This window comes from Mustela lutreola, chromosome 2 (genome assembly GCF_030435805.1).
Source record: "Mustela lutreola isolate mMusLut2 chromosome 2, mMusLut2.pri, whole genome shotgun sequence".
Classification (NCBI taxonomy): domain Eukaryota; kingdom Metazoa; phylum Chordata; class Mammalia; order Carnivora; family Mustelidae; genus Mustela; species Mustela lutreola.
Window position 1 is genome coordinate 112,166,121 of NC_081291.1, and position 22,515 is coordinate 112,188,635.

Genomic DNA, 22,515 nt, shown 5'->3' on the forward strand with positions numbered 1-22,515 from the left:
TTTTTAAACAGAAAATGTCTATTATAAACCAACTTCCATATTAATAAATACAAAAGTATACTTTTAATGTCTCAATGGTTTTCCTGCTTTACTGATAGAACAAATCATTTAAGCTTCCTCTACCAATGGATATTCTGACAGTGTTTACAATATTACCCACTTTAACAACTCATGAAAAATGAACTTGCGAATACATCTTGATGGACTTCTCTGATTATTTCCTTAGCATGTATGTGTGGACAGCTCATTACAAGGCTAACGGGAGGCACTCTAGTGTCTTTGGAACAAATAGCCACAGTGCCCTCTACAATGCCTGTTCCAACTACACTCTCACCCACAGGGTATACAAACACTACATTTGGTCATTAGATCACCATGTCCTGACCAGTGCTATGTAGGATTTGTTCTCTTCAGTCATTGCCAAGGTAATGGGTGAAAGATGATACCTAACTATTGATTTAATTTGCACCTATCTTCTTACTCATGATCTTGAGCTTTTTACTATGATCAATTTGCTTTTACCTTTTTTTGAATTGCCTGAACTGCAAGTTAAAAATCTTTGCTCAATTTTCATAGAGTCTCCTTTACATCAGAAGGATTTTTTTGGTGTGTGTGCAAAACACACACCTTAACTTTGCCACATCCCATATTTTCCAATTTTTCATTTGTCCTTTAACTTAAAATATTTTAATGCTATACTAACTGTGTCAATCTTTATGTAGTCAAATATATCAATTCTTTAATGGCCCCTACCTTTGATGATAAACCTGGAAAGTCATTCTCTACTTCAACATTATGAAAAAGTTTGCATACGTTTTCTTCTAGTACTTTCAGGATTTAATTCATTTTTCACATTTAAATATTTCATTCAACTGAGATTTCTTTGGGGTTAGGCAAAAGGTAAGAATGTAACTTTATCTTTAAATAAATTATCCAAATGTTCTAGCATTTAAATATATCTTTTCCCCCTAATTCTGGATGTTACCTTGGGCAGCTGCCAGCTGCAGAGCTGGCTTCCTTTCTTTTCTGGATTCCCGGTTTCACTTCAATTTTGTCCTCTGAGGATTTCTTACTAACTCAGCAATTCAATTTAAAAGACATTTATTTTTAAATGCAGTATTTCTAGTTGCTTTACAGCAGAAGCCTTGTTTAGGAAACCTTGTCCACCATACTGAGAGACACTGAAACCTCCAATCTATTTCCCACAAACAGCTAGCATGAACATGTGAAAACTAGATGATGTCAGGGACCAGCTCAAATCCTTTCAATGACTTTGTTGCAGCCAAGGAAAATGTAATGGCATCCTTAATATGCACTGGATCCTGCCTCTGCTTTCCCCCACAGCTCATGTCCCTTTCTCCTGAGTTCTTGCCACTGCAGCAACAACTGGCGTCAGGATCCTCAGAGCTTAGGGTCTTCACAGGCACCACCACACTGCCTTCTCTTTGCTTTGCATAGTGGTTCTTTCTCATCTTCCAAGAGAACATCATCCACTCAAATGGATATTCCCTCATCACCCAACAAAGGGAGTTCCATCCTCTTACTTTCCATCAATGGAATGCCCTATAGATAATCTTCAAAGAAGAGGGTTTTTTTTTTTTATTGTGTTTATTTATTTTTTTTTCTCCCACACTCTTGCCAAGACTGTAAGCTCCATGAAAGCAGAGATTATTTCTGTCTTCTTTACAAATAAGTATAGGCAAGCACAGCATCTAGCACATATCCATACACTATGAATGAATGAATGCCAAGTGTCTTACTCACATTTACATTCCCTGTGCTGCAAAATTTTGCCCATAACAGGCGCCCAGGAAACATCTACTGTGCTAGGTTTCACATCTAATCATAAAAAACCAGCTTTGCTAAGTGGGAAGGTTATATAGAGCTATGATTTGTTCCTTTTAAATCACAAAGGTGCATTCTCAAATGAAGAGGGGAGTGCTTACCATCCTCCTATGATTAAAGTATTGCATGTTTCAACATAGATAACTAACATATGGAAAATATTGATTTCCCTGAGACTGAAGAGGATTTGTGCATTAAACCTGGAAAAAAAAAAAATCAGGCATTCAATTCTGGAGAGTTTACAGTGAGTGAAATAACATATCTATGTATGGATTGGTGATAATGCCCCCAGCCCAATCTTCTGCGCATTTGTTGAATCTAGGTGGCAATTATTCTGGCTGTTTTGCACACACACACACACACACACACACACGTGACAGTTTCTGAAAAAGGTAAAACATTCCAGCTCCATCAGGAATAAAATGGAACTTGGAGTGAAACCATCAACAAATTTCAAAATTCACACCCAATCACTGCCAAAACCTAGCAGAAAAAAGAAAAAATTTGTTATTTTTAGACTGAGAAGAATTTTCTAGAGCTTTATACAGCTGGGTACCAAAAAACTCTTGGAGCCACATGCAAACATCATTTACTAAGTCTCTCAACACCTAGGAGGAAGGACAGAGCTGCTGTAGTTGGGTAAGAAGGAAAAGATAGGGAGCTACAGTTAGTCTCTCTGAGTTAGCCACATGGGAAGTCAAATAGAGCCAAAGCAATCTTGCAGTGTATTAAAAGTAATGGCCTCCCGCTCCACTCAATCCACTGCATCTGCACTGAACCACCATTCCTTTGTCCATCTGCAGTCTTATTTAGAACTGCTCTCTTTCCTTTAGAAACATTTTTATAACCTTGGGAACATGTATATAATCTGAACATATGCAATGGAAGGACACTGTGTATGTTTCAGGAACCTTGGATCAAATCAATTTAAAATAGTATCTGCAACATGAAAAATCACATCCTATGTCCGTTTTTTTTTTTTTTAATTGGTTGAATGTTTCTTTTCAAATGTGTGTGTTCCATATCATCAACTAATGAAAGACAGCTGTAGTTGGCATATTTTGAAAGCCAAGAGTTTTAATTGTAAAGAATTCAGTGGCAACATGTTATAACACAAAGAGTGTGCGTGCGTTTTAAAGTCAAACAGTGGGTTAAAGCCTCTGCCTTTGGCTCAGGTCATGATCTCAGGGTCCTGGGATTGAGTCCCATGTTGGGCTCTCTGCTCAGCGGGGAGCCTGCTTCCCTTCCTCTCTCTCTGCCTGCCTCTCTGCCTACTTGTGATCTTTGTCTGTCAAATAAATAAATAAAATCTTAAAAAAAAAAGATATACAAGCTGTCCCACCTAATAGCTATAGTAAGTTATTAAGTTAACTTTTTAAATTCACTTTTCTGAATCTGGAGTTCCTTACTGGTAAAGAAAAGACAATTCCTATCTCTATCTAATGGGGCTGTTCATAAAAATGCATGTAATATTATATATCTGCATCATTCCCTGGTTCAATTAATGTTCTTTCCCTCACCTTCCTCCTCTTCTATTACACACACACACTCCACTATATAGTTATTACCAATTTACAGGGAATTAGAATAAAAGAGATTTAAAGCCATGCTTAGCTTAACATGGTCTTCCTTTAGCGATTAAAAAAATTCAACAGTGTGTAATGCTTCATGACTATTATTATTGTCATCAATTATCACTGCATTGTAGATGATAGAAACAACCCTTTTAATAACAGGATATTTGGAGTAATAAAGGTGAGATATCTAAGAGTTTGCTCTAATAAAGCAAACAGGAACACAGACCCTGCTTCAAGTTCTTCCCGATAGCCCCTCACTACATATCTCACTAAGAAAACTGCATGCAGTGGGAGTGACTCCTCCAACACTTTCACTTACTAACTCTTCTAGTCATAATCTCCATGATTTCATTATTCTCCCAAGCCACACCTTCCTCCTGAAACCTGAATACAAGCTGGGATGCTACTGAGCCTCAAGCAATATACTGCTACGAGAAAAGACGTGTTACGGCTCAGTGTCAAGTGCAAACAACAGCAGATTGTTTCTGCCTTAGACTTTATGAATGCAGAGTGCAAAGGGGGATACAGAGTCATTCATTCCTGACTGCTGTCTCCTCTTCATTATCGTGAAGGCTATGTACAGCTCTTTGCTCTCACCGTGTCTGCTATACACTTCCGTCAGAATAAAAGTATTGTGCAAAATATGTGGTTGACAAAACATTATCCCTGGATATGTTGATGGCTCTTGTGCCTGGAGGGGACTAGATTTAAGGACATCTCTATAATATTTAAGGCTTCTATTTGCTCTCATCATTTAACACATTAGGAAGAACGAGAAAGTGGCACCTGGGTGGCTCAGTGGGTTAAGGAAGAACGAGAAAGAGTAAAAATGTGAAAACAATTTTAAAAACCTAGGAAAAAAATGAAACATTCAAAAAGAATACTATCTAATATAAAGTTCAGGGGGGAAGGGAGAGTACTTAAGAGTGGTACTAAAAAATGGGCTTTTTTAATAATCTGAAAGAAAGTATATACCTAGATTGTATCAAATCCAGCGAGGCCCTCTGTGGGAAGCCTAAATCTGTATCTCTCTCTCTTTGCATCTCTAACTCTTTCTCCTCTTCCTGTTTCTCCTCCTCCTCTCCCTTTCTCCCTCTCTCTCCTTTCTCTCGGTCTTTCTGTCTCTATCTATATGTCTGTCTGTATCTATTCTCTCCCTCCTTTCCCTTCCTTTTCTCTCCCCATCCCTGCTCCTTCTCTTCATCATCCTTTACCTTGAGTAGACAGTCAAAGGGATGAAAAGGCATAGATGTCAAAAGTCTTGCATAAGAGAAATTCAGTTTTCTCCAGGGGACCAGACAGATCAAAAAGTTCAAAGCAAATTAAAAAATATGAGGATAAAATTAATGCTTTCTCTCTGAAAAGCAAAAATTAGTTCATCAAGTAACTTTTGGGGGCAGTCTGAACTCCTAAAGGACCTAGAGAACAAAGTTAACACAGCCACATCAATTTAAACTATTAGGAATAATGTGTTTAAACAGCAAACAAGTCCACAGCAAATGATTAAGGGTTTCTCCCCAAAGTAAAAAAGGACAAACAAAGCTATCATAAATAATGGTTAATAATGGTTGAGATCCACTTAGGAACAATAATTTGTATATCTGTGTTTGCTTTAACAATAATGCAATCCTATATTCCAGCTATGGTTGCACTTGTATGCAAGTTTAAGTAATTAGAATATCAAAACGCACAATAAAATATTAAGAAAGAATTATATTTACATAGAAAAGCCATTAGGGACTGAAGGATTCACTCTCTCTTCTTTTCCTTTTGAGTATCTACATTTATGGTGCAGGACCCACAAGTTCCACGGAAGCACAGTTGGCAAATACTTTTCACTTGTTCCCTCTTGCTGACACAGCAAGTCCAAACTTTAAAGGGACCACAACATTCTGTTACATAAGTTACGGGAAAATGCAAACATCAGTTCCTTGATGTACATATCAAAGTGCGTACTCCTGCCTACTTCAAGGAGCAGTTCAAAAAAATATAAGAGTATCTCAAAAGGAAACAAAACAAAACAAAACAATGGGCTGCTGAACAAAGAGACTTAAATTATCATTAGTCCAGACTCTACAAACACTGTAGGAAAGTGGTATTTCTTTCTCACTAATGTATAGCTATAACAAGAGTTTTGATTCTGATAGCAGAAAGAGAAATAAAATTCATGAAAACACAGCTCAGCCAAGTCTAGATTATTGAGGGTGTGACTATTTGATCTGTTTTCTCTCATCTTCTCAGCCATCTTGTATTATCATCTTCCTATTGCCTCTAAAAGAGAGCAAGACAAAAGAAGGCAATTCTCTATATCAGCTTTTATAGATTTCAATAACAGGTACTTGAGGTTATTGACTGAGGTTCCCAGATTATTTGTAAAATGGATCCATTTTCTCTTTGTCCCTCAAAAATAAATAATGAGAGACACTAGCCCTTAGTGGATTTAAAAATGAGACAATCATTGTGTTTTTACCTTGAAAGTGAAGATATATATATATATATATATATTTTTCCCCCCTCCCTAAAGTTACTCAGCTAAGGAGAAAAGACATTTTTAAAACAGTGGAATAAAAATGAGAACTGGCCCAAGACTAAGTCACTGGTCATCAAGACCGTGGTCTGGTTTTATAAAGCTCATCTCCATAAGGCAGAAACAAATGTTCTGGGGTGGGGGTAGGGGTGGGGGAGGCGGGAACGTGGAAATGAAGGTGATTTAATCCTGAACAGATTCTCAAAAACCAGACCAGACACCGTCACCAGTAACCCTATACACAAAATACATTCCATGCAAAAATCCTGGTTTCTCTTAGCTAACGCAGCCGTGTGAAGGGAGAATCAGGTCATTTTTCTAAACATAGAATTATCACTATGATACAAGAAGCTATTCAGGAGAGTTTGTATTTGCAAAGTCAGCATCAGACCCATAAATCATGCTACTCAAACCTCTTTTCAATCAGGTTACAGAATATTCACTCTTGGGAAGCATAAGTTAACTTAAAAAATAAGCACCAGTGTGTTTCAAGAAAGAAAGAATGAGAGAGAAAAAGGAAGGAAAGAAGGAAGGAAGGAAGGGGAACAGAAAGGAAAAGAAAAGAAAAATAAAAAGAGTGAAGATATCTGCTCCTAAGAGGCAGCATTTAAAGGACAGTAGGGTGAAATGTTATAATTCCAATGACCTTTAGGTCTAAGAATAAAATGAAACTGTATTCGTCAGACATTCTCAAAATGTTTGGACTAAATTGCATAGAAGCGAAGTGTGTTCAGGATGACCAGCCATGGGCAACAGAGACAGGACTGAATGTCACAAGTACATCCAAGAATGGAGTTTTTCAAAAAGCATATTCAAAAAATATGAGGCCACCAGGGCTGGCAACAAATTGAGTCCTAACCAAAGAACCAAAACAGAGCATCAGAAATATTATAAACCCTTATGAAAGTTAAGACAAAATAAAACAAGGGAAAAGAGCCAGCCAACTATATCTGAAATATATTCAACACAAATGTCCTCTTTACCTGGAGGGATTCCTGTCGTCCACAAACTGTCCCCACCCTGCCCTCCCAGCTTGGCTTCTAAATACCCTCACGCTATCCCTTAGTCTCACTGCTCTGTTCCATTCCCAAATAAGAGGCATTTTCTCCTGGAAAAGAGCAATTGTTCCTGGACTGAGATGTGTTCTCCAGTACCTCCCTACAAGGCCAATAACATTCTCTGCTCTGTCATGGCATTTTGCTTGATATTCATTTTCTCTTCTTTCTGTCAGACTTGACTGGAAGATGTTTCCAAAAAGCCTTCCCTTATTTGCCCTGGATTCTGTAATATAAAACTGTCAAACACACGATCTTTAGATTAAAGTAAAATCATTGTAAGACAAACACTTGCCATTAGAAATCACTTAATTAAATAACAGGAAGAGTATATGTCCATGATATATAATAATGACCAGAATGTTCTTTAATAAAAAAGCAAGAAAGCAAAATTGGCCAGAGCTTTGCTATTGTTGATTGGTTGGTTGGGTTTATAGGTAAGGTCATAGTGACTGATGGGTGATTAAATGACTTCTTGAATGTATTAAATACCTATAAAGTCAAACACTCATAATGTCAAGCAATGACTCTTGATTCTTGGTAAACCAGTGTTTTTACTTACTTATTTGTTTGTTTGTTTTACATAGTGTTATTCACTCTCAATAAGCCAAGAGTATTTCTACACTGCAAATTCCTCAAAATTAATGGAAATGAAATCATGCGATCTAACAGCTATTAGCAGAACAAAGTCCTAAAAGAAGGCAATACCATTTAAAGAAAAGGGCTCTCTTTTGGAGTTGAGGTAGCCTTCAAAACCTAGCTCTATCAGACATGCCACCATGAGCACTGTTATCTTGGGTCACCTCCCTGGTTCTTCTTTTCCTGAACTATAAAATGTGTTTAAGACTCTCTACTCATCACCCCAGCCCCAGCCCCCAGCATCTTCTGTGACATTAATGATAACGTGTGTAAAACTTAACCCCGCACCTGGCACACTATCAACTGTTCGTTGACTTTGAAATAAAAAGCTATATTCAAAGGTCTGTGTGTGTGTGTGTGTGTGTGTGCACTTGGGAAAGAAAATGCATTGCTCTTTTTAATGTGGTATCTGTAACAAATAATTTTGATGTGGTAATTTTTTTTTAATTCACCATATTATATGTTGTATCATTCTCACCCTCTCCCTGACTTGGCATCACAAGTTGCAAATATTTCTTTCTACGGTAAAGGCAGTTTTAACAGTTCAACTTTCTAACATGCTGGCAATGGAACACACCAGAAGAGAAATGTGTGACAAGTTTGCTTTCATAATTCTTTCAAAACAGAACTTTGAGTTTAGTATTGGAAATATTCAATACCATAACAAGCAAAAATGGGAATATTGAATTTTGAGCTTACATTATAGTGATTTTCCTCCTGAAGAAACCACCTAAGGAGGGGAGTTGGGAGGGAAGATACTTCTTATCTAAAAAGCACAGAAATCTATTACTGAAAGGTTCCTTAACAGTTAGCAGAACCTGTGACCTCTTGGATCTTAATCTTTAAAAAAAAAAAAAAAAAAGTATATATCCTAGTGCAGTCCAAGAGGAGTATATTTAGCTAAAATAGCATGCATATTGAGAATGGAGGAACTAGTTGAACTCACAGTTATATTACTTATTAGCTGTGTGACTGGGTAATTCACTTAACTACTCTGATTCTAAGTTTCTTTTCCCCCAAATTGGGTTACAACAGCCTGACTACACTATAGTTTGGGTGTGAGAGTCAAATGACATTGAAAAAGCAAAATGCAAAGTGCTTTCTCAGCAAAGGAAGTTTTATTATTACCACATAACTATCACATTATAGTGATAATTATCCAAGCTTTAATTCCTTTATAATTATCCAAGCTTTAATTCCTTAAAAGTAAATGCTTGTTTTTAAGTATTTGCGTATATGGACACCTGAGATGGAAATGTTGCTCCCACTTTCCTGAATGAATAATGAAATCACAGTACTGCTACAAGAAAGACTGTGTTCTAGAGTCAGAATTCTGGGCCTTAAAGTGAAGTTCACTGCACTTAAAACACACTGCATGGGGGTGCCTGGGCAGCTCAGTTGTTTGAGTAGCTAACTCTTGATTTGGACTCAGGTCATAATCTTAGGGTCACGAGATCAAGCCCTACATTGGGCTCTGCATTCCATGGGGGAGTCTGCTTGATTCTCTCTCTCCCTCTCCCTCTTTTTGTCCCCCACCCCACCTCTACTCATGCCCATGCTATTTCTCTCTCAAAAAAATTATATATATATATATATATACACACACATATATATATACATATGTATGTATATATATAAAATTTTTAAAAATAAATTAAAAAAAAACTGCATGAAACTAAAGCTCTTTTGTTCATATGGCCTCTTTCTTAAATGTGAGCATTCCCTTAAGAAAAGGGTCCATGTAAAAAGGCCCAAAACAACCAGACAAAACTCCTACTAATATCATATGCATGTACATTGTTTTAGAGTTTTCTGGTTATTTCTTCTTTGTTCTACACATTAATCTGTGATTCCATTAATATGGGTACCTGAAGCCCAGGAAGAACCTCATGAAAGGCCAACAAGTCTGCCAACATTTACATCATTGTAAGAAGTAATACCTTGATGCGCGAGAGGTTCATTGATTCCTTCAGAATACGCAGCGGTCCCTTCCGTCCCCTAGTAGCCCAGAGTTAGTCGTCCTTTTTATTTTTGTCAACAACACTTCCTTTTTATTCCTCTTCCTCCAACTAGGAAGTGCATCACTGACACAGACACAATATACCTTTTCATAAGGAAGGCAAATGAGTATGTGCCAGATGGGCTGAGGGGATTACAACATGTTTCCTGCTCCCATGGTGACTCAATGGGACTGGTATGAGAACTTATCTTATTCAAGAAGTCAGTTTCCCTGGCAGAATTATGAGTCACAGTTCCTGGGTAGAAAGCTCACTTTCCAATAGCATTTGGGGTGGGGGTAGGGAACCTCCTTAGATGGATTACAGTAAAGGTCATTCAGACTGCTGGAGAGACACCAGAGCCCAGAAACTTCTGGGATGTCACTCATATCTCAACAAGAATAACATGATCACCTCTCCCTTCTCCTTCTAGGTAAGGCAGGACATAAAACTACATTGATGAATTACTGGCATTAATCCAAACAAGTCCCATTATAAAATTGGCCAATTTTGGCCAAGGGGAAGTGAAAAGACTTTTTTTCCATCCATTTATAATATGTGTGTGTGTGTGCGTGTGTGTGTGTATGCATATATACATATATTTACATACACATAAATATACACATATATATGGATATATATATATATATATATATATATATACATATCCATCTATTTATAATGTATAGATAGAAAGAGAGAGTGCATACCTACTATGTGTCTATGTGCCAATCATTATTCCAAGTATTTGGGTAAAAAACAAAGAGGCTACGTTCCTGACCTTGGACCATTTACAAGTAGTGAAATAGGGATGAAAGGAGAAAGGGAAGGAGGGAAAGAGAGAAAAAGAAGGGAAAGGAGGAGGATGGGAAGGAAAAGAACAGAGAGAAGCAAAAGCAGAGGAGGAGGAGACAAGAGAAAGTTAACATGGTGTCGAGAAATGATGAGATGAGTCAGGAAGGAAACTATAGGTAGATACAGAGAGGTGTGATAGGGAGGGCTATTTTCGTTAAAGTGGTTAAGTTAAGTAAGGCCTCTGTAAGCAGATAATATTCAAGCACTGAACCGAATCAAATAAGAACTAATACTAATCAGGGGTCTTATTTAACATATTTAAAAATCAGGACATCACCACCACTGACCAGTCAAATGGGATACTCAATCAAGCAGGCCAGACACTGGTTTAAATAGCCAGGAGCTCTGTATGTGTACTAGTACTAGCGTACCCCCGCTGAATATCAGCCAGATTAGGAAATATGCTTTCCATGAGAAAAGGGTCAACCAGGTTGGAAGTTATCTCCACTTCTCTCAGCTTTGAGCTGCATTCTGTCCTAGTTATATGCCTTTTAGTCTTATTTTTGGTTTCTATTACATTCTTTAAGTGGTATAGAAATCAAAACACATACCCAGAAAAGATAATCAGAATAAGAAGGGCTCCAATCCATACCATGTGAAGAAAGATTGAAGAAATATATTGGAAAACAATGTCATGGCTATGCAATCATTATTTTAACATTTCTGAAGACCTCTCACGCAGAAGAGAAATTAAAGCTATGATATTTAAAGTATTGTCTGTGGTCTTCAGGGGAATTATACATGAGAAGCCTTTTCAAATGAAGATATCTAGGTTCCCTGAATTAAAATTAAAGAACCACTGGACTGAGTATCCTCTATGAAATTCAAGGAGTTGAACCAGAAAAATGTGGAAATGACAGAAATAGATTTCAATTATATATACTAAAAACTTTCTAAGAACTTGGTCAGTCCAAAGACATATGGACTGCGATGAGATGATCACTAGTTAGAGTTACCACAGAGTGGTCCTGAGCAGTAATTCTGGAGATGAGAGGAGTACTGGAAAGATGAATTTTCAAATCCCTTCTGGCTCTGATTTCATATGATCCAGACCCGATGACTGAGCTTGGTAATTCAAACTCAAGGTTTGGTTGATTTCTCTTAAGGGGCAACACCCAAAGGGTGGGGGTGGGGGGATGAACGTAACTGTAGGTCCTTTTTCCCCTAGATTGTAGCAGTATGACAAGAAATCATTGTTATTCATTTGCTCTTAAAAGGTCTTAATAGACTATTAGCCTCAATGCCTCTTCTACCACTGGCTGAAGTTTGGAAAACAGAGTCATGCTACCATCACTGTCATTTCTTTTCCCATTGGACCTGAGGTAAAGGGAGAAGAAGCAGGATTCTAGTTCGTTTGGATGTGAAGGAGATGGAAAATTCCTATATTTATACAAACCAGACCACTGCCCTAAGTACATTTTGTCCCCTGAAGACTAGAGGTATCATCACCAAAATTGATGATTGTGTCACATCTATGATTCTGTGGTACCATAGAAGACAACGGATATAAATCTTATGTAGTCTTAACACATTTTTCAGAAAAATTTGACACATTATCCTATAGATAATTCATATTTTAATAGATTGTCAAAAGTTATTTGTTTACCTGAGGCATCACTTTGCAGGATCCCATAGAAGTAGAGACTCATCACACACCACAGGAGTCCCATCCTGTCAACATAAATACAAAGTTAAGGGAGAGTACTTTACCACTCTTTAGAGCTTAAGTAATAATTACCACATACACAAGCTAAGGATGGATGAGGAACTGTTCTAGCATGTCTACAATATTAACTAATTTAATTGCAGGAACCAACCAATAAGATTTTTTTTAACACCCATAGTACAGATAAGGAAACTGAGACAAGTTTAAATAAGATAACCAACATCTTTTGCCTAGAAAGTAGGAGAATAATGATTAAGCTTCAGCACTCTGGCTGCAGAACTATCTCTTAATCATTCAACTACAACTGCCTACTTAAGGAAAATATTCCTCTTGACTTTTTTCACCAGGAGTCACATTTCTGGCAGATAAATTTGATCTTCTTTCCCTCCTTGGCATTCATGTGGTCTGTTCCCAACTGTTAATATTTTATGATCCAGACACTTATCCTTCATAGTGATGACTAGAAGGTCTAGAAACCCTGGATGCAGACTTGGTCTACAGTCCACCACACTTGGAATTTGGAGTAAAGGGGAAGATCTAAACCTCACTCTCTGCTGTGCCCGCTCCCCTCTTCTCCCTGGAAGAGACAAATGATAAAGCTGGAGTCCAGTTTTTGTGACCTTCAGCCTTTCTACTGATAGCCAGCTAGAACAGCCAAGTAGCAAGAACTCTGCCCTTACATTTGGTTGTGTGATCTCTAATACAGAAGACCTAGAGATTTAACAACTCTGTGAGATATTTATTTCCCTACTGCCCTAGACATATCTTCCCTGTGATAGAATCTTGATAGGGTTATAAATGCTGAAACCTGGATATTACTGAAAAATTCCATATTCAAGACTGTTGCTATTTTGAACAGAGCAGCCACATAAGAGTGCTTACAGACGTCTTGGTCATTGTCCTGATCACATCTCTAGTAAGTGCCAGAGATGAGACTGATACCCCCCGGCCAACATAACGCAATGGCACAAGTTTCACTACCAAAGGGACCCACCATCCTGAAAAGGTCAAAGAGGTATTTGAAAAATAGGGTAGCCAGATAATAGCACTTAAAAGGAGACAGCTGTAAGAGGGTGCCACTGAAACAAAAGGTATAAACTGGTACAGCCTAAGCAATCCAGAGTGTATGATCACTTTAAAGGACAATGCACATTTCCAAAAGCGGTCACCTCTCTTGGCCACACATCACCACAAATCTGTAGTTCATATTGTACTTCCTTCTTTAGCATGACTGTTCAAAAGTGACAAGTGAATTTATTATATCCTAAACAGCCATTTTTAATCCCAGAGATTAAAGGTTTCTTTCTTACCACCACCCTTTTCTTCCAATTCTTACACTGTTAACTTAAGGAACTCTTTCGTCAGTCATTCATTTGTTCAATTAAATATGTGTGAGGCACTTTCTGTTTACATGTCTCCTTGATACAGTTGCAGGGGCCTCTGGTGAGCAAGATGTAAAGTCTCCTCTAAAGGCAATTCTCCCCAGGAGAGGAGATAAACTATTTCATCATCGTCAACTATGAAGAAGACACATGCAGGGCCATTACAAGACATGCAAAGATTTCTCAGACAGAAGGTAGAGCACTAAACACTAGAAGAGACTTAAAATGGGTACCAAAATAATGACGATACAAACTAAACAATGATAAACACAGAGAGGAACAGATAAGTATCACTGAAGATCAGCAAGAGAAAGAGATTATTCCATCCAAAGCAATGAAAGAAGACTAAGGACAAGAAGTAGCTTTTGACTGGGCAAGAACTGAATTGAAACAGAAGGAAAGTGGGGAAAAGAAACTCCGGGGGGTATAATGTTCAGAGATAGGCAAAGCATGGAACATAAAAGGGAAATAATCCGTAGATAATTCGGTTTGGCTCAAGCACAAGGTATTAGTAAAAGAACTACAATCAAGACATACAAATGGCTATCAGACACATGAAAAAATGTTCATCATCACTAGCCATCAGGGAGATTCAAATTAAAACCACATTGAGATATCACCTTACACCAGTTAGAATGGCCAAAATTAACAAAACAGGAAACAACATGTGTTGGAGAGGATGTGGAGGAAGAGGAACCCTCTTACACTGTTGGTGGGAATGCAAGTTGCTGTAGCCTCTTTGGAGAAGAGTGTGGAGATTCCTCAAGAAATTAAAAATAGAGCTTCCCTATGACCCTGCAATTGCACTCCTGGGTATTTACCCCAAAGATACAGATGTCGTGAAAAGAAGGGCCATCTGTACCCCAATGTTTATAGCAGCAATGGACATGGTCGCCAAACTACGGAAAGAACCAAGATGCCCTTCAACAGACGAATGGATAAGGAAGATGTGGTCCATATACACTATGGAGTATTATGCCTCCATCAGAAAGGATGAATACCCAACTTTTGTAGCAACATGGACGGGACTGTAAGAGATTATGCTGAGTGAAATAAGTCAAGCAGAGAGAGTCAATTATCATATGGTTTCACTTATTTGTGGAGCATAACAAATATCATGGAGGACAAGTGGTGTTAGAGAGGAGAAGGGAGTTGGGATAAATTGGAAGGGGAGGTGAATCATGAGAGACTATGGACTCTGAAAAGCAATCTGAGGGGTTTGAAGTGGCGAGGGGGTGGGAGGTTGGGGTACCAGGTGGTGGGTATTATAGAGGGCATGGATAGCATGGAGCACTGGGTGTGGTGAAAAAATAATGAATATTGTTTTTCTGAAAATAAATAAATTGAAAAAAAATAAATTAAAAATAAAATAAAATAAATTGTAAAAAGGCAGGGAGTATTAGGATCAGAATATGGCAAGGCCCTGAATAGCAAAGGACTTGGAATTTAATTTAAACAGAAAATAGGGAACCACTGAAGGCTTCTGATTAGAAGACTGATGTGAGCATCGAATTGTGCCTGCTGGAGATCATTTCTTCTGGGCATGTGTTGGATGGATTGTGACTATATTCTGTCTTAAAATCATTTTGTCTCCTGAACTTGTCATCAAAATAATTGTTTAATTCCTAGCTTTGTGTCATCTATAATCTTGATCAGCATGCCACCTATGTCCTCATCCAACTCATTAATAAAAGTAATTAATAATTCCGCATTAATCCATTGTCAGTGGAAAACAACTGGATATTTCATTGCAGATTCAGGGCACAGTAACTTCAGCTCCAATACTCAGCTATGCTAAAGCACTCTACCTCCTAAATTGCTTTTGGCTATAAAAACAAAACAAAACAAAACTTACACCTCTAGATTTTCCCAATTTGCCTATTTATAAGCTGTTGAATTCCTAGGGCAACACTTAGAAGACATTCTAATTAGTGTGATTGAGGGCCTTAATTGATATTCCCCTGAGTAACTGGATTATGTCAGAGGCAGCAAGAAGTCAGGTCATCAAGGTAAAGCCAATCTAAAGATAACCTGTGTGCAAAAACAAATCCAGGGTCAGTCCTGTCCTGCGATGAATTAGAATGAAGGAGACTGAGAAGGAAATGTGATTGTGCAGGCTGGTTTTGACAGACTAAAGGTACCAAGGTTAGTGGGAGGAGGTTGGCTGGTTCATTTAACATCGTCTTGAATTCTCCCTCAGAATTTTATTATTGTGACTAGTCATACATTTTTCGTTCTTGTTTCTTGGGGAGAGAGAGTGCTGGATATTTTCAGAGATGGAGAAGCTGTCAGAAAGCAAAGGAACCTGCTAATAACACACGGTTTCTCATGGTCTGAATTACAACCTAGCTTTAGATTATTGCCATGGTGTGTGCTCGCTTCGGCAGCACATATACTAGATTATTGCCATGGTGTTTAAAAGATTCTGCCCTTGCCTCAGATGATTGCAACTTACAAAAATAAATTCCCAGTCGGCCTTTTCCACGCTACCCATTATACCTACTATATAATCATTTTCATAGTCCGCTCTTAGATCTGAGTACTTCTCTCATATTTAGTTTCATTGTTTCCTGATATATCAACTCAGATGTCTATATTACCTGGCAAAGAGTTTCAAATATACACTCATGTCTATGAAATCCACAATAATATTAATGATGACTGTTAATGTGTGGTCACCACTTTAACAGTAACTCCTGGTTATGAATAATTCCGTTGCCTGCATTCTCTAGGTTTAATAAGCTTCAGGATCTCCTGACCTCTGCATCAGCTCTGACCAGTGGTTCTCTCACCCAGTCCACAGGTGACAGGCTGAAACTAGGTCTGCTGCCCCAAGGCTGGAATTACCTATGAATCACATTTGCCTTCCTTCTGCACATTTCTCCAGGCCACAGGGCTGGATCTCTCCCTGTTTCCTGATTCCACACATAGCCCATACCCCGATCCCAGTCACTCTCTGAAGCCCACCAACCTAGCTGAGGCTTTGAACTTTAACCTGGTGCTTTTCAGCACTCTTACAAAAGCCTGAATTTGTCCCCTGAAATTTGTAAGTTTTTCCCAAGCTGGATAAGCCTCCTGTTACCACAATGCTCTTATCACCTGCTTCATTCCTGGTGGACAGATGTCCTTTGCTCTGATCTGTCCACTGAAAACCTGGTCATTAACACCAAACCACACACCCTAGATGGTCATCTCCATGCCCTGCAGCCAAATTCCCTTCTTGAGCCCTGACTCATACAGGTCCTAACTTAACTGATAAAGTCAGTAACTGTATCTAACTTACTTCTCTAACTTATTAATAAAGTTTGAGCAGATCTTGTATGTATGCTCACCTAAGATGACAAACAAGCTTCTAAAGGGCATAGGATAAGTTATTAATCATCTTATTTTACAGAAAAGGAGAGATGGCATTTATTAAGAAATCAAAGTTATTTTCACCATCAATCTTTTATCCAGTGTTTGAACCATAAATTGACCCTTGTGAAGAATACTTCAGAAAAGAATATTTATCAGTAATCAATAGTGTCAGCAAAGTGACATGGAAGACTCTAATCTGATTAAAATAATAATCATAAGCATAATCCACTCTTTTTCTCTCAATGAATGCAGCAATAAACCTGGGTAGAATGGATAAAACAATTATATGAGGACTCCAAAATTAAATAATAGAATATTATTTTCAAGTATATATAGGACATTCAGCAAGATCAGCTATGTCATGTACCATAAATCAAACCTTAAACAAGTTTAAAATAATTGAACATATATTCTCTAACCATAGAATTAAACTAGAAATAAATAAAAGAAGAATAGCAGGATAATATTCAAACACCTAGAAATTAAGGAATTTACAGCTGACCCTTGAACAAGACAGGATTAGGGGTGTCAACCATTCACACAGTTAAAAATCCATGCATAACTTTTGGTTTCCCCAAAACTTAACTACTAAGAGCTTACGTTTAACTGGAAGCCTTACCAATAACATAAAAAGTCAATTAATGTATATTTTGTATATGTATTATATAGTATATTCTTACAATAAAGTAAGCTAGAGAAAAGAAAATGTTATTGAGGGGCGCCTGGGTGGCTCAGTGGGTTAAGCCGCTGCCTTCGGCTCAGGTCATGATCTCAGGGTCCTGGGATCGAGTCCCACATCGGGCTCTCTGCTCAGCAGGAGCCTGCTTCCTCCTCTCTGCCTGCCTCTGCCTACTTGTGATCTCTGTCTGTCAAATAAATAAATAAAAAATCTTAAAAAAAAAAAAAAAGAAAAAGAAAATGTTATTGAGAAAGTCATAAAGAAGAGAAAATACATTTACATTACTGTAGAACATATATTGAAAAAAAATTTGTGTTTAAGTGTATCTGCACAATTCAAACCTAGGCTGTTCAAGGACCAATTGTGTGTCTAAATAAGTGATGGGTTAAAACAGACAACTATTAGAAAATATTTTAAACTGAACAAAAATGAAAATACAACATACCAAAATGTGTGGGATGCAGTTAAAATAGTGCTTAGAGGATAATTTGTAGTATTAGAAGGTTTATATTAGAAAAGAAAAATTTCAAGTCAATAATCTAATCTTCTACCTTAAGAACCTAGAATAAGAAAAGAATAAAACAAGCAAGCAAAAAGAAAAGAATAGAGATCAAAAATTTTAAAAGAGAAAAAACAAAGAAGTTAAAAGTTAGTTCTTTGAAAACAACAACAACAAAAATTGTTAAAACTCTAGTCAGGTGAACCAAGAAGGGGAAAAAAGATACATATCACTAATATCAGAAATGAAAGAGGGTACATCACTACTGATTGTATGGGCAAGTAGAGAATACTAAATTTAGAATACTAAATTTAGTAGAGAATACTAAATTATCTGGGCACATAAACTAAATTTAGAATACTAGAATACTAGAATACTAAATTTAGAATACTAAATTTAGTAGAGAATACTAAATTATCTGGGCACATAAACTACACAATTTAAATGAAATGTACCAATATCTCAAAACCCACAAGCTATCAAAGCTCATCCAAAATGAAAAGAACAATCTTATTGGCCTATAATTATTTTCAAAGATTAAATTTGAAGCTAGAAACCTTACAAAAAAGAAATTCCCAAGCTCCAGATGATCTCACTGGTGAATTCTATCGAACATTTAAAAAATAAATAACATCAATTCTATATAATCTCTTTCATAAAATTAAAGACTAAACAGCTACCAATTCATTCTATGATACACAATATCACTTTGATTCTAAACTCTGCCATAGATAGCATAAGAAAATAACTGTATAGATATCCCAAAATCAAATAGAGTTTATCCCTGATATGCAAGTCTGGATTCAGTATTTGAAATATCTAAAGAAACCAAAACCACATGATTATGTCAATTGATCCAAGAACATTTGACAAAATTCAGTATCCATTCATGATATAAGCCTTAGCAAACTAAGAGTAGAAGGGAACCTCCTCAAGGCAATAAAGAGTATCTTCAAAAAACCTACATCTAATATCACATCTAATGTTGAAAACTGAATACTTTTCCACTCAGCTTCGGAGCAAAGCAAGGACATTCATTTATATTATTATTCAACATCATACTGGAAGTCTAAACTAATACAATAAGGCTATTCACAGATGATGTAATTTCCAACATAGAAAATCCCCAAGAATCTATCACAAAAAAAGAACTAAATAAGTCAAGTCACAGAGTACATAGTCAACACAGAAAAATTAAATATATTACTATATACTAGCAATAACAATGGAAAAACTTTTTAAAATACTCATCACAGTAAGTAAAAAAGAAATGCTGGGTAAGAGTCTAACCAACATGAGGAAGGTCTGTATGCTGAAATATATAAAATGTTGGTAAAATAAATTAAAAATAACCTAAATAAATAGAAATATGTGGTTGGCAAAATGGCCCCATGCCCTAAATTCCTGCAACCTGTTTTGTTACCTACTTAGCTAGAGAACTATGCAAATATAATTAAGGGTATGGAGCTCAAAATATGAAAATTATACTGGATTATCCACATGGGCTCAATCTGATCACATCAACCCTAAGAAGCAAAGAAGTTTCTCTGGTTAGAGTGAGAGAGATACAACGGATAGATAAAGAAATGTGAAGTAAGAAAAGAACCCCAAAGTCTTTTGATGTTAAAGATAAATGTAGCAACCTGTCAAGGAATGCCTGTGATATTCCAGAGCTGAAAGATACCTTCAGCTGACAGCCTGATAGCCAGTAAGACAAAAGGTACCTATGGCCTACAACATAGGGAATAAAATGCTCCCAGTAACCTGAGGATGTGGTGAAAGAGGAAACCTCTTACATTTACACTGTCAACGGGAATACAAACTGGTGCAGCCACTGCAAAAAATAGTATTGAGGTTCCTCAAGAAGTTAAAAATTGAACTATCTTACTGTCCTGCAGTCTCACTACAAGGTATTTACCAAAAAATATAAAAATACTATTAAAAAAATGCTATTCAAAGGGCTATATGCACCCCAATGTTTCCAGCAGCATTATTTACAATAGCTAAATTATGGAAATAGCACAAGTGTCCATAGATTGATGAAGGAGATGGATGGATAAAGAAGATGTGGGATATTACATATGTGTGTGTATGTATGTGTGTGTGTGTGTGTGTGTGTGTATTTGTGTATATATATATAATTTAGCCATAAAAAGAATGAAATCTGGCCATTTGCAATGACATGGATGGAGCTAGATAGTATTACGTTGAGTGAAATAATTCAGTCAGAGAAAGGCAAATATACTATATGATTTCACTAATACGTGGAGTTTAAGAAACAAAGTAAATGGGCAAAGGGAAGAAAAAGAGAGAGAGAAACTAAGAAATGGACTCAACTACAGAGAACAAACTGGTGGTTACCAAAAGGGAGGTAGGTAGAGAAATGGGTTAAGTAGGTTATGGGGATTAAGGCGCACACTTGCCATGAGCACTGGGTGTTGTATGGAATTGTTGAATCACTAGATTGTACACCTGCAACTAATATTACACTGTATGTTAACTAACTGGAATTTAAATAAAAACTTAAAAAAAAAAAAAAAAAAAAAACTTCTGCCCAACTTTGGAACTGTATTCTTCCCCAGAGCCTCCAGAAAGGAACACGGCCTTGCAGACACTTTAATTTTAACTTTGTAAGACTCAGGCAGAGAACATTTTATCTGAACTTCTGCCTCACAGAAACTGTGATATAATAAATGAATGTTGTTTTAAGTCACTAAGTTTTTGGCTATTTATTAGAGTGGTAACTGAAAATAATGCAGAAGGCATACCATATTCATAGACTGAAAGACTCCACATAGAAAAGATGTCAATTCTCTCCCCAAATTATTGACAGACTTAGTAAAATTCCAAGAAAAAATCTTAGCAAGATTTATTTATAGATATAGACAAGCTGATTTTAAAACTTATATGGAAAGAGAAACACCTTCAATATTGAAGAACATTTTGAAAAGGAATAATAAAACTGTAGGAATTGTACTATAAACAACCCAACTTTTTTTTAAATTGAATTATAGTTGACAGAATATTATATTAGTTTCAGGTATATAACATGATGATGTGACAATTATATATATTACCAGTTGTTTGCCATGCTAAGTGTCGTTACCATCTGTCACCATACAAAGTTACTAAAATACTGACTATATTCCTTATATTGTACTTTTCAGCCCTGTGACTTATTTACTTTATAACTGGAAGTTTGTGCCTCTTAATCACCTTCATCTATTTCACTCACTCCCCCATTCCCTCTTGTAACCGCTAGTTTGTTCTCTGTATTTATAAATCTATTTCTGTTTTTTGTTTGTATTTTAGATTCCAAATATAAGTGAACTCGGATGGTACCCGCCTTTTTTTGTCTGACTTACATCACTTAGCATAATATCTCTTCCATCCATCCATGTTGTCATGAATGGTAAAATTTCATTCTGTCTATGGGTGTGCATACAAACTCCACCTCTTCTTTACCTATCTAAAGAACCCAATTTTAAAATGTCAAAAGTCTTTTTTTTTCAAGATTTTTTATTTATTTATTTGACGCAGAGAGAGAGCACAGGAGGGGAAGTGGCAGGCAGAGGGGGAGAAAGAGAAGCAGGCTCCCTGCTGAGCAAAGAGCCTGACATGGGGCTAGACCCCAGGACTCTGGGACCATGACCTGAGATGAAGTCAGATCCCTAACTGACTGGGCCACCCAGGCACCCCTAAAATGTCAAAAGTCTTAAAGAGACATTTTACGGAAAAGGATATTTAGAAGGTAAATTAATACAGGAAAGGATGTTTAACATCATTAGCCATAGGGGAAATGAAAATCTAAAAACAAAATTAGATATCACTACACACTTTTCAGAATCACTAAAGTAAGAAATACCAGCAATGCTGAATGCTGAAGATAATACAGAGCTGCTGAAACCATCCTGCTGGGACTATAAAATGGCATAGCCTCTGGAAAACAACCTGGCAGCTTCTTATAAAGTTAAACATACACTTGCCATAGGATCCCACTCCTGGGTATTCACCCAGGAGAACTGGAAACTTACGTTCACACAAAAACCTGTACATGAATGTTTACTGCAACTCTGTTATTAATTGTCAAAAACTAGAAACAACGCCAATGTCCTTCACCAGGCGAATGGATAAACTCTTATACATCTGAAAAACAGACTACTTTTCAGTCAAACAAAACAATAAGCTGTCCATAACAACAACTTGGAAGAATCTCAAAGGCATTATGTTAAGGGAAAAATGCCAGTCTCAATGGATTACCAACAGTCTAATTCCATTTAAAAGACATTCATGGGGTGCCTGGGTGGCTCAGTGGGTTGAGCCTCTGCCTTTGGCTCAGGTAGTGATCCTAGGGTCTTGGGATCAAGTCCCATGTGGGGCTCTCTTCTCAGCAAGGAGCCTGACTCCCCCTCTCTCTCTGCTCGCCTCTCTGCCTAC

The 22,515-nt window shown here is 37.1% G+C and overlaps 1 protein-coding gene across 7 annotated transcripts in view; it reads right to left on the minus strand.

Annotated features, from left to right (window-relative positions):
- IL1RAP (interleukin 1 receptor accessory protein) overlaps positions 1-22,515 on the minus strand; it is a 139,546-nt gene that overhangs the window by 72,991 nt on the left and 44,040 nt on the right. For all 7 annotated transcript variants that reach the window (XR_009350959.1, XR_009350961.1, XR_009350960.1 and 4 more), the window contains exon 2: positions 12,102-12,166. Coding sequence is in view for 3 of the 7 variants with exons in the window: in XM_059163138.1 (XP_059019121.1) it covers positions 12,102-12,165 (64 nt within the window). In the remaining 4 variants the exon portion in view is untranslated. The remainder of the gene's footprint in view (positions 1-12,101; positions 12,167-22,515) is intronic.